The sequence below is a fragment of the Pipistrellus kuhlii genome, unplaced genomic scaffold (genome assembly GCF_014108245.1).
Source record: "Pipistrellus kuhlii isolate mPipKuh1 unplaced genomic scaffold, mPipKuh1.p scaffold_m20_p_2, whole genome shotgun sequence".
Taxonomy (NCBI): domain Eukaryota; kingdom Metazoa; phylum Chordata; class Mammalia; order Chiroptera; family Vespertilionidae; genus Pipistrellus; species Pipistrellus kuhlii.
Window position 1 is genome coordinate 149,765,233 of NW_023425515.1, and position 13,247 is coordinate 149,778,479.

At 43.8% G+C, this 13,247-nt stretch overlaps 1 protein-coding gene across 2 annotated transcripts; it reads right to left on the minus strand.

Moving 5' to 3' along the window:
- Positions 1-6,006: 6,006 nt before the first annotated feature.
- GADD45A (growth arrest and DNA damage inducible alpha) lies at positions 6,007-9,181 on the minus strand. 2 transcript variants are annotated; one of them, XM_036445859.2, is made up of 5 exons: positions 8,900-9,181; positions 8,275-8,376; positions 7,812-8,049; positions 7,557-7,603; positions 6,007-6,683 (listed from the first exon to the last, which is right to left on the minus strand). In XM_036445859.2, the coding sequence occupies exons 1-5, from the start codon at positions 8,941-8,943 to the stop codon at positions 6,647-6,649; spliced, it is 468 nt and encodes a 155-aa protein (XP_036301752.1). In that variant the 5' UTR covers positions 8,944-9,181; the 3' UTR covers positions 6,007-6,646. The 2 variants fall into 2 exon arrangements, with proteins under 2 accessions (XP_036301752.1, XP_036301751.1); XM_036445858.2 differs by lacking the exon at positions 7,557-7,603 and having other exon boundaries at positions 8,900-9,178.
- Positions 9,182-13,247: the final 4,066 nt, after the last annotated feature.

Sequence of the window (13,247 nt, forward strand, 5' to 3'; positions counted from 1 at the left end):
GACTTCTCTATCACAGGGAGCAAATTGTTTTGGTTAAAGCTCTTCCTTGGAAATCTCCTCAGCCTTTGCAGGGAGATGTGTATACCTCAGCTCCCCATGGACTGACAGCCCAGAGACTGGAAGCCAAGCTGCCTCCCACTCCGACTCCCTGAGACTGGTGTTTCAGCTGGGAGAACTCTGAGAGCATGGAGAGCGTGCAGCATTCCTCAGAGTTCCCAGATAATAAGAATCACCTGAAGCCCTTGTTAAAAAACAAAAACAAATTCTCAGCCCATCCCAACCCCACTTAATCTGAAGCTCCTGGAAAGAGGTCTTGAGAAGCTGTCTTTTAAATAAACACCTCCAGGTCTTTGTTATCGTCAGAACAATTTGAGAAATTCTAAGAGTGCAAACAGCTTGTCTTTTACACGGAAAGATTTGGAGCGGCAGACTGAGAGATACCACTAGTTGTTGGGGGTGAATGGTGGACCTCACATCCCCAAGTGAGTTAGAAAGAGAAGCCTCAATCGAATAGGATTGAGTTTACAGTAAGAAGGGTGAGGTCCGTGGCAAACTGGAAACCCTTTTATCTAAAAGGGAGGCACCTGCCATGGCCCATTTAGTGGTTGGAGCGTCAGTCTGCAGACCAAAGGGCCCCCTGTTTGATCCCTGGTCAAGGGCATGTACCTCTGTTGCAGGTTCCCCAGCCCTGGTAGGGGCGAGTGTGGGAGGCAAGCAATCAATGTGTCTCTCTCAGGTTGATGTTTCTCTCTTTCTCCCCCGCCCCTCCCTACACTCTCTATAAAAATCAATGGTGAGGATTAAAAAATAAAACAAATAAATAAAAGGGAGGTGCTCCTCTCAGCTCTAACCAATTGCTGCCATGCAGAATGTGGAACCATTGTTACCACAGATAGCAATAGACAATAGACAATAGAAACCAGGATTTTTTTCCCAAGAAATTTCTTCATGTTTATTCTTTTCCTAAAAAAATCCTCACCCAAGAACATTTTCCCACTGATTTTAGTATAAGGGAGTGGGAGAAATAAAGAGAAACATCTATGTGAGAGAGACACATCAATTGGTTGCCTCCCCCATGGGCCTGACTGGGGTTGGGGATTGAACTTGCAACCCAGGTACATGCCTTTGACCGAAATTGAACTCAGGATCCTTCAGTCCATAGGCTGATGCTCTATCCACTGAGCCAAACCAGCTGGGGTTCCATATTTAAAAATTGACAACTGATTTTTTTCTAAAATATTTTTGAACATTGTGTAAGCCCTATTTATCTTGGCTACCAGTTTCCAAGATAGACTTTAAGGACCATAGTTTCATCTTTTTTTTTTTTTTTTGTCTATCTCATGTTTTAAGTTATTTTTAAATGGATGACTTTTTTTGCAGTGGTTGGCAAACAGAGCCAAATATCAACAGTACAACGATTGAAATTTCTTTTGAGAGCTGAAAACCAACTTCTGCACATGGGCCACAAAGCTTCAATCGCATTGTATGTGCGTGACCGCACATGGTATTTTGTGGAAGAGCCACACTCAAGGGCCAAAGAGCCGCATGTGGCTCGCGAGCCGCAGTTTGCCAACCACCTACCTAGTGAGAAGAGCCTGGCTATCAGGGCCCATCATGGTCTGGTTCATACCACCTTTCCCACACCACCTGTCATTGGAGAACATGGGTTCAAGAGCCAGATTGCCTAGGTTTGCATCCCGGATGGATTTGCCACCTACTAATAATGATTCTGAGCAAATTAATCTCTGTATATCAATCCCTTCACCTTAAAAATGGTGATGATAATAATAGTTCCTACTTCTATTTGGTTGTAGTGATTGCTATTATGTTACTATAAATAAAGTGTGCAGGACAGGCTCAGCACAGAGTCTCCAGAAGCTAGCCCCAAACATGTTGAATTTATACCCCCCAAAGTTGCAGTTCCCCTCCCTGGAACACGTGCTCTTCACAGTCCTTGGCAGGTCTCTTTATCCCTCGGGTTTCACTGATCTGGCAAAGCTTCACCCGCAGGCGTCTTCAAACTATGGCCCGGCCCAAGGGCCACATGGGGCCTGCAGAGGAGTCTGATCCGGCCCGCCAGGTTTTTTGGGCAGTGAGCGCAGCCGAGGTGTTACAGTAGGAATTAGTAGTTCATATAGTCCGGCCCTCCAGCTCTCTGAGGGACCGTGATCTGGCCCCCACTTTAAAAAGTTTGAGGACCCCTGATAGGCAGTGGTCAGCAAACTCATTAGTCAACAGAGCCACATATCAACCCCTAGGTCTTGAGTCTACTCCAAAATCACTTCACACCCAGTATTTTTGGTGTCGGGCATCTCCACACCTGTGCACAGCCTTGAGGGCAGAGACCTTGCCTTCTTGTTTCTGTAATCCTAGGACCTACCACCGTGCCAGGTACTCGATGTGCTTTCAATAACCAGTGTCAAAGGAATGAAGGCACTGCCCTTGATTTCCCTACTTGATTTTAAACTTCTTGGGGACAAGCACTCCTATTGGCTATGTCTGTGTCTTCTTCACAGGACCTCGCAGAACTATCAATTCCATACAGACGGTTCCCAACTTACGATGAATCAACTGACCATTTTTTAACGTCATGGTGGCATGAACACAGTCCTCATTCAGTAGAAGCAGCACTTTGAATGCTGAATTTCACCTTTTCCCCGGGCTAGCGATAGGCAATGCTCTCCTGTGATGCTGGGCAGAGGCAACAGCCGCAGCTCCAGGTCAGCCCTGGGATGATGAGGATGAACAGCCAAAACTCCAGAGTGCAGTGATTACATGCATTTTCCACCTTCCATGGGATTACCCTGATGCAACCTGACTGCAACTTGAGGAGCTACGACAGTAATTTGTGCTGTTTGCAAAATATAACGCTAGCTTCTGATCAAAGAGCTTACAACCTTTCCCCCATTTCATCCTCATATGCCATCCAGAGATGTCTACTCTTTGAACTCCCACAGCAATTCTCTGCGCCTTTCTTATGGTACTGAATGTTTTGTTTTTTTGTTTTTGCTTTGGATTACATCTATTGATGTACATGTCTCATTGCTTCACTAGACTATGAACTCCCTGAGGCCAGGGTATGTGTCTGACTTCAAAATCACCACTGTAGACCCTTGCCCACAGTCAGCATTCCTTAAGTGTGTCTTGGTAGTCTTCATACATACAACCTTTTCGCTGAATTTCTTATATTTATCTAGGGATTGTTAGAGAGGAAAAACAAAGATTCAACTCAGTCTGCACGGTGTTAAATCATGCCATTGAGAGTTCTGTTCATTTGAAGGAAACGTTCATTACTGTTTGAAGCATTGTACTGAGAATCAAAGAACAAAATTTAACCCACATAATTGAAAACTGAGGAAGCGGTGATTTCACAAAGGTTACATACAGTAAGGGAGATCAAAATGTGCTTTGGAAATACTTCCAACAGACAGTATAAAAATGACCTTTTTTTTTTTTTTTTCTTTAGCTGGAAAATAATATATGTATTATAAGAGATTAGTTACCTTCATGAGTCCTTTCATTATAGAAGTTTAACTTGCTGAGAGCCTTGGTTAATTGTAGAAAGGTGGAGGCAATGATATTTATGATGCCGAGGTGAAGTTGACAGTGGAAAATAGGTATTTTCCACATACAACACACGCTAGGTAGATAAGGGGATTTTTGTTCCTGTTGTAACATTTCCACCGACTTCCAATAAGTAGGTTTAATTGCATTTAAGGCAACAACAGAATAATATTAGCATCAACTTGCGGTAGAAGCCAGCCGTGCAGGTAATTGCACACCTTTACAATTACCTCATGTTTCACGATCAGATTTTTCAATGCCATGTTAATTTTATATAATGTTCAATCGGGAAAGAAAAACAACAGCTCAAACTTAAAAATCAAAACAACAGCTTTGTACTTATTGTTGAGATTTTATTGAAACAAAACAACCCGCAGAATGTATACGATCACTTCATATCTTTAAGCACTACTATGATTTAGGATAGAGATTACAAACTCCTTTCCTAAAATACATGCTATAAACAACATTTCTCTGGTGCTGTAAAGTTTCCCCGTTGCTATCCACGTGGGTTTTAGTAATAGACACACTATAGTGAGCACCTGTCACACGCCATGTAGTTTGCATTGATTAGTATTTCTAAATCACTCATTTAGTCAACAAATATTAACCCAATACTTACTGCTCACCAAGAAATGTATTAAGCACTGGGCTGCAATTATGAACCAGACAGTAGCTCTTACCTTCGGGGAAGGTACAGTCTTGTTGGAAGCAACTGCTCTGCAAGACGAGTCATTTTATCTCAGCTTCACAGCTGAGGAAAACGGAATGGGGAGGGACTACTGGTGGCCAATCCCCATGCTCTCTGCACCCCGCAACCCTGCTTCTCTCCCTTCTGTGTTCCTACTTTAATTCACTCACCTTTGCAGGAGTGTTTTCAATTAAGTAATTGTGGCAAATAACTGAAAATGCTTACTTTAATGGGAAGGTAAAAAAAAAAAATTTTTTTTTGTTTAAAACTTACTGCCCTCAATTTTTTGGTAACATAAAGAACAAATATTAAATATCAGTTATATTTTGGATTGGGGGCTGGCTTACATAAAATACAAGCCTTCACAAGGCCTAAATCCCCACATTTTTCACAGATGTGGAAAAACAACAGCTTAATGGCAAGGTGAAGGACTCAGGGGCCTATGTTATTCATAGGCTCTGCAGAAACTTGGAGCTTTTTATTAGTTGGTTTATTTTTCTCTACTCTGATTTCTACTTTTCCCCGATTGCATGTAGTCATGACAAAGATGGGAGGCAGATGGCAGGGGAGCCATGCAGGGTATGGTTTGAGAAGTAGGCAAACATCCAGTGGACTAAAGCAGGCGTTAGTTTTTGCCTCAGAAGCTTTTTTTTTTGCATTCGTTGGCTATATCTCCATGAGAGTGTTGCAGTTAATTATCAAGCGATTGTTCCAACTGAAAGATGATTGTTCTGTGGAAGCCTTTTATTTCTTTTGCTCTTTTCTTCCATCTCTCCCATCTGACATCATTTAACCGGACCTCCCAGAGCCATAGCAGAAATGTCCAGCTGCAAGGCACACAGCTCTCGAGAGAGAATAAAGGCCCCCGAACTCTTGGTCAAGCCACGTCCGTTTACCCCTAAGTATGGTTCTGCAAAATGAGCAGCCCCAGACTGTTACAGCTACTTCCGAATTGGCCTTCTCACCTACAGCCGCTTATCCCAATAAGCCGTCTTTCTGGGTCCCGGTGTTATCTTCCTAGAACACTGATCGCGTCACTCCTGTATGAAGGCCTCTGCTGACTGCCCGAAGTTTATAGAAGGAAGCCCAAATGCCTAAGGGTGACACAGAATGCCCTTCAGTCCAAGCCTAATCCCCCCTCCTCCTTCGCCCTTATCTCTCCCTATCTTTCTACCGCAGAGGCACTCACAGAATCATCCTTTGTTCCAGGAACAGGTTTTCCACACATTTGCACAAACTAGCGCCATGGCCAGCTATATATCCTTTCCCCCTTTCTAGCTGGGGAAATAAGATGCATGTGTTAAGATCCACATAAAATGATCTTTCTCCAGTAAAAACTTCACTCGTCTTGCAGGTAACTTTAGTCACACTCCTCTCTTTGAATCCTTAGCATTTTGCATATAATCTAATGGTAGCACTTCAATCTTTGATCAAGCTTCAATGCTCCTTTTTCCTAACTGAAAACCAAACTCCTCTTAAATCACCTTCATTTCCTGACTTTGTGTAGAGTAGGGCATCAGAAAAATGTCTGCTAAATAAAGAAAAATAAAAGTATGCTCTCATGTCCAGCCCAAATGTTTAAAAAGTAGAAAAAAACATATACATGTATACACTGAGATATTTATCTACATACAGTATAGACACACACACACACATTATACATATTTCAGAAATTTTAATTTTTTTCATATTAAAAAGCTTTTAAAAAATAAAAGTCCAAGTTAAAAGAAACAAAAGCACACATTAAGGAATAATGCAATTATTCCATACCAGTTTATTATAGGCATTGTTTCAAAACTTTTATAGTATAAATAACCTTTCATGTCAAAATAACTTAGTACAATTTATAATAAAACTTTGAGAATTTAACATCTCATCAAAATACAATAAAATATGGTTTTTAAAATATGATTAACCCTTTCTGCTTTTCTTTTACGTGCGGGCATGTAAAACCCCAAATACCCAAACAACTGCTGCACATTTAAACTTTAACAAAGCATATTTGGTTTAATTAAATGTAACTCGGCCATCCTAAATTAATACATAGTTTGCGTTCCTTCCTGCGTGGTTCTTTGTAATTTTTGTTCCTTTTGACTTGTATTTCTGTTTCAACACAGTTTCCTTCTTCATTTTCACCTCTTTCCATCTGCAAAGTCATCTAACTCTGGGCCCCCAGAGCATGTAGTTGAACTCAGCCCCTTGACATCAGTTTCTGTAATCCTTGCATCAGTGTGGGGAGTAATTGCTTGAGTAACTACAAAGGTATTTCAAAACTCCAGTGCAATTTGGTTCAGTTATTTTCATTCAGATGCCATCACCGTTCAGGAAGATTAATTACTGGAACCCACTGATCCATGTAGCGACTTTCCCGGCAGAAGCAAATGAGTTGACTTAAGGCGGGATCCTTCCACTGTGATGAATGTGGATTCTAGGAACAAATTTAGAAAGAAATAAGTTTACTATTAAAAAAAAAAAATCAGCATTTGCTAATAATTAAACTCCTGTGGAGGGGAAGACACTTGAACATTCTATACTTCGGCTGTGTGACATGAAGACCAGTTACAACCATAAAAAATAAAATTTCTTCCGAGTCATTGAGTTTCCTGCAAAGCCACTAAGGGTACTAGTGTACTAAACTATACTCTGCAAAGTTTAACCTAATGCAATTCCACAGAGCCATATGCAGATGTTTGCATGACAGTATTTATTCAGTTTTGCATGCGAGTATCATTCACAGGTCTGTCTTACCAAACCTGTACTGTGGCAGAGACCTGAATGAAACAACTGAGAAATATCACCATGCTGTGCTCACAGTGAGATGAGACTTGCACAGCAGTTCATTAGAACTGCCACCTGTTATCCTCCCCAAACACAGTTTTGTGTGTGTGTGTGGGTTTTTTTTGCTATTTTTCAGTAGCAGAATTAGGCAGCCAAAAAGAAATAAATGTAGGAGGCAAAGCTATCACATGGACTTCTGCAACCACAAGTTATCTACCTACGAAAGGTGTTTGTTTTTTTAAATCAGGAAAACAAAAAAAAGCTCCATTAAAAAAAAAATGCAAGATTGCAAAGAAAAAAATTTCCATTATCCTCTTCATGCATTTCTAGGGAATTAATTAGGTCTGTCTCCTACACCATTTCTATTTTTAGCTTTGACGGGCAGAGAATGAAGCTGACTCCTTTAATGAGAGCGAGCCAGGAATTTATTTGGCTTTATCTAATCTGCCCTGCTAAAGGAATTAGTCACGGGAGGTAGTGCCTATGTAGGTAGGGAGGAGCTGGGCTGACAGTGCTGACTCACAAGGATCCCTTCCGCTGCTGGCAGCCTCCAGCGTGCTCAGACATGTTCTGTACCAGAGAAAACCCCGATGATGAAACTGGCACATCTCGGCTGAAAGTCCAGCCACACACGCTAATGGGGCAAAGGCAGCAGCCACGCTCTTGACACCCTCCCTCCCCCCATTCCACTCTGCAGTCTGGCCACCCTCAGGCCCGGCGCCCTCAGCGCCAGGACGCCAATCCCGATCCTCCGCACGGAGACCCCCTCCTCCCTCACCGTCACGAGCACGCAGTGCAGGTCCGGAGGCTGCTCGGCGCCCTCGCTGGCCCCCGGGCTGGCGTCCGTCTCCAGCAGCAGGAGCTTGGCCAGGCGGCCCGGGTTGCTGACGCGCAGGATGTTGATGTCGTTCTCGCAGCAGAACGCCTGGATGAGGGTGAAGTGGATCTGCAGGGCCACGTCCCTGTCGTCGTCCTCGTCGGCGGCCAGCAGGCAAAGCACCACGTTGTCCGGGTCGCTGCGGGCAGCGGGCGGGGCAGGTGAGCGCACAGGCATCACCACCAGCCCTGGTGGGCGCCCGCAACACCCGCCTCGCTCCGCTCGCTCCCCCCCCCCCTCAGGGGGGGCAGACACCCACCCGCAGATGGATGGAAACACAGCAGCAAGCGGCGCTGCAGGGCGACCTCCCGGGGTCGGGGTGGGGTGGGGGTGCCAGGAGAGAAGATCGAGGGGCCCCACTTACACGTTAAGCAGCTTGGCCGCCTCGTACACCCCGACCGTGATGGTGCGCTGACTCAGGGCTTTGCTCAGCACTTCCTCCAGGGCATCCCCCACATTATCCATCCTGCATGCCGGCCAGAGAAAGAGGGTCCCGTCAGTCCCGGTCCCTCGGGGCTGTGGCCGCCAGCTCCCCCTGCACCGCGAGCGACCCTCCCTCCCCAGTGCTTGAGCCACTGCGCATCCCAGCTTTCTGCAAAAACCTCCCACCCCCTTCACCATTCACGACCCCTAGAAGCTGGGAGTCCCTGGAGAAGCCCCAAGAGTGCCCCCCGCCACGCTCCCTCGAGGGCGCTGCCAGTCCCTGGCGCCGGGCGCTGACAGAGGAGGCCAGCTGCAGGAGCCGCACCGGCAAGGAGGGTCCTTCTACCCTTTGCAAGGGCTCGGAAGGGCTCAACCGGGTTGGGGGTGCGAGGGAGCACGCTCTTTCGTCCGCGGGCCCCTCTGGGAAGGTCCCCGAGGAAGATAGAAGAGAGGTGCCCTCTGCAAACTTTTGCACGCTCACTCCACCACCGCAAGCCTCCCACAGCCCGGCAGCACTGGGGTGCACAGCGGGGCCAGAGTTCCGGGAGACGCTCCGGCCACCTTACCTTTCGGTCTTTGGCTCTCCAGCAGAGAATTCCTCCAAAGTCATATTGCAACTGCAGGTCCCCCACAGAGACAGAGCGGCGGGGCAGCTCTTGCACCCTAGGGCGCGCGGGCGCCGGCTCGGGACTCCCTCGCAGGCTCCTCCAGCGCCCGCCGCCACCGCGCAGTCCGCCCCTCCCGCCGGGATCGCTCGCCAGTCCCCTCCGGGCTCCACTCTCAGCCCCGCCAGGAGCCGCGCAACCCGCACCTCAGCTGCCTCCCAGCCACTGAAGGACAAAGGCCCCCGAGCACGGGAGTTATCCTGCCAGACCCCAGCCAACCACCTCCGGCTTCATTTGCATACGCGCAGCCATTGGGCTATGCAAATCAGCATTGGAGACAATTTGACCCCAGCTCCTGGAACAAGGCTTCGGAGCGGAAGGGGGAGGAGCTGCGCGGAAGCTGGCCCAGGGGGCGGGGCTGGGATACGGAGGGCGGGGCCTGGAGCTGACACATCCCTTTGGCCGTGTTTGCAGGACAGGAGTTCGTTGCCTTGGAGGGGAGTGGGGAGGGGTTGTTGTCTTCAGCTTGGGCTGGGGCAGGCTGCCAAGTGTTTTTCTGGTTGCTGCACTTTTTTTTTTTTTAATTGTAGTTTCATGTCTTTTGTTTTTAGGGGTTGCTATTAAAATCTATTTTCGGGGTAAGTGCACCCAAGTCTAGTAGTTATTAGTAAGCAGGTTACATAAAAAGATGTGTCCAGACCTCTGGGGCAAAGTTTACCTCAGAAGTGTTGTTTATGAAAGCCTAGGCAAAGCTGCTTACTATTGGTAGTATTATTTTGGTGCCCTGATGGCTGGTTTGATTTATTTTTGGAAGGTTGCAAGGGTTGGGAGCTCAAAAAAAGAAAAATCAACACATTTGTGTTTGGTGGTGGCAGGGAACCAAGTTGGAATCTTTTCCACAAAAAAAAAGCAGAAGGACTTCCCACCTGCCTAGGGTAACTCTGGAAAACCATGCTCAGGAGGGAGTTGGTTGCCACACGTGTGTATCCTAGCCTTACAACCCAAATTCACCTCTCTCAGAAAGACTTTCCCAAGGTTGGATCCTTCTACTCCCCCACTAGCTAAGAGACAATGTTAGACACCCACAAAATTCAAAATGCTCACACTATGCCCTAAGCTTTCTTTCATAGGCAAGTATGTCACTACCTTCCATGGCGAGCCTGTGATCTCACTCTGAATTATTGATGCTAGGTGCTGAATCATGAAGCTACAACTACAGGACCTTTTAGTCATATGCTAAAAAATCACCTTTGAGATAATGGCAACCTGTGGGTGGAAAGTAGGCATATTTTCGAAAAGCAAACTTTAATGTACAGACTTTCACTGAATAGGTTGAAGGTTCTTTCTTTGGTTTTATGAGTTGATGCAATAAATGAAAAAAACACACACAAACATGTCTTAAACTTACTAAAGTCACCAAAAGTGGTGAAAATGCCTTATGTTTGCATTCAAAACAGTGCTTGCATTACTAAGGTTATTCTGTAGTCAAAGGTCACAGAAATCTTTTTTTTTGCAAATGTAAATGGGAGTTTTTGTATCGTTCTAAACAAAATATTCTCCAAGTCTCTTGGTCTTAATTTAGTGGAAAAGAAAAGTGATGTCGGTTTTCTGGCTCATTTAGTTGAGCTGTTATTTTGTACTTAGATCACTAACTGCAAGGGACAATGCTTGAGTACAGAAATGGTAGTGACTAATTTATAATTTTATCCAAGGGTGCTTGTGTATTTCATATCTATACCTTAAGTCCTAACACATAATGTCTTTGTTTAAAAAATTATTTAAACTAGAAATTTATGTAAGTGCTGAGCGCTTTCAGTTTTGCAAACAAAACCTGCGTTACACAATCTGGCCTGAGTCATTATTTGGAGATTGTTGAATTGTGTTCTGTGGAACTCCAAGGTTTTATCCACAAGACATTTCTTTGAGGTTCTTTGGAAGAAAATGTGATCATAGCAAGCTGACAAAGAATGAGGAAATCTGTGAGTTTCTTGATAGCAGAGACTGTGACTTTATCAACTGGATGTTCTCAGCACCTAACACAATTTCTGCATTCAGTAGAAGCACAGTCAATTTTTATGGAGTTGAACAGTATCTGAGAGTTCAACAAGATCTCAGAATTCTGCCTTCCTGTGTATTGCATGAATTCTAATATATTTCACATTTAACTTAAGTCTGAAAAACCTTTGATGTCTTCCTATATACCAATAACTGTGCAATTCCTGGACCTCTGCCTTTAAAGAGCTTATTATCTGATTGGTATGTCTATGCTTAAACTGGATTTTGGGACAAAATAGTATGCAATGTCATCAGCTAGCTATGCTGAAAGTCCCATGACTTAGTCATCTGAACAGAAACTGTAGGAGAGTAAAACCCCACATATTGTTTAGGGCAATTCAAATGAACCACAGCTCTAATAATGTTCCACCCAAGTAAAATAATAGGCAGTGAACATGTGGCATAAAATGGTTACTTCTAGTTTTTCATTTGAAAATCATACTGCATGTTATCTTTCAGTTCATGTGAAAATTATTTGTTCAAGAGTTGTTCTCTGTGAGATAAGGCTAGTCTTCCAGTAGTCACAAATATTCACTTGTCATACTTTCTGACTCAGATAGCTTACATCATTATGCCTCATTACTGACTCTACCTAGAATGTTTCATCAGTGATTATCTGCACAGTTGGTCCTCATGGCTGGGAGTAGAAGCTGCATTTAGCTACAGTTACACTGCATTACACTTTAGGATGATCAGAGATGATCATTTCATAAATGCTTATTAGTCCTAGGGGCAGTTGGTATCCAATGATAAATCAGAGGAATTTCCTTAAGTCAGTATTTTATATTCACATAGAAAATAACTCTAAAGTGTGAAATTATTTTTAAAACTACCCAGGTAGCTCCTAGAAACTTCAAGTGCGCAGGACTTGAATGACCTTCTAAGGATATTTGTAAGGATGCCAAATAGTTATTGGAAGTGAGATGGAAACATGTACTCAAGATTGTTAAACTATTTTAGCACTGCTACTCACTTTGAATATTTTCTTCTCTTTTAGCATACATATATTCTTATATATTGTATAGTATTGAATGGCAACTTTTCTCTCAAAAATTAGTCAATCCTTTAACATCTGAAAGAAATTTTATGCTTATTATTTCAATATTAGACCATTGTTCACATGCAAGGAAATGAAACAATGACAGATTCATCTACTATCTACTGTATTATGTTGTATTTTATTATTAAAAACCATAAGGTTTCTGATGTATTGTGTGTGTGTGTGTGTGTGTGTGTGTGTGTGTGTGTGTGTAAGTCTGGTGAAGTTTTTTTAAAGGTCAGCTCTAAATTTCCCTCTTTTTCTCTTTTTCCCAGAGAATAGTATTCAGACAAAATTTACCATCACTTAAAAATGTGTCATTTCTTGCCGAAACCGGTTTGGCTCAGTGGATAGAGCGTCGGCCTGCGGACTGCAGGGTCCCGGGTTCGATTCCGGTCAAGGGCATGTACCTTGGTTGCAGGCACATTCCCGGTAGGGGATGTGCAAGAGGCAGCTGATCGATGATTCTCTCTCATTGATGTTTCTAACTATCCCTCTCTCTTCCTCTCTGTAAAAAATCAATAAAATATATATTTTTAAAAAATGTGTCATTTCTTAGGATCAATACTTTTATTTGAATTTAACATAAATGTTTAGTTTTTTGGACCATACTGGAGTAGGCAAATTCTAAGATGACCTCAGTGATATGTAACAGCTGGTATTAAACTCTGCATAATCTTTTTCCCTTGAGTGTGGGCAGAACCCATGCCTACATCCTAGAGAATATGCAAAAGATATTGGGCTATCACATTCAATGGCAAAGGTTAAAAGATTTTGCAGATGTAAGTAAGGTCCCTAATCAGTTGACTTTGAGTTAATCCAGAAGGGGGTTGTGCTAGGTGGGCCTGACCTAATCAGGTGAACCCTTTAGAAAAAAGCCTAGGCCTTCTCTGAAAAGAGACTATAGGTAGCAGGGACTCTTTCTCTCCATTGGTGGCTTCCAAGAAGCAAACTTCAAGTAATTCTACAGCTGCAAGGAATTAATTTTGTAACAACACAAGAGAATTTAGAAATAGTTTCTTCCCAAGTCAAGCCTGCAGATGAGCCTGGGCAACATTGATTTTAGCCTTGTGAAGCCCTCATAAGAGAACCCAGCTAAGCCTGGACTTCTGACCTGCAGAAACTGTGAGACAATAAATGAGTGTTGTTTATATATTTATAAATGATTTTTAGAGAGAGAGAGGAAGGGAGAGAGAGAGAGAAACTTTTATGTGA

Bases quoted from the DNA above. Each gene is read 5' to 3' on its own strand.
- GADD45A (XM_036445858.2), bottom strand. From the start codon at position 8,943: ATGACTTTGGAGGAATTCTCTGCTGGAGAGCCAAAGACCGAAAG. The intron at 8,377-8,899 runs GTAAGGTGGCCG...GCCGGCATGCAG, and splicing joins GGAGAGCCAAAGACCGAAAG to GATGGATAATGTGGGGGATG. The intron at 6,684-7,811 runs GTGAGGGAGGAG...ATTTGTTCCTAG, and splicing joins TGCACTGCGTGCTCGTGACG to AATCCACATTCATCACAGTG.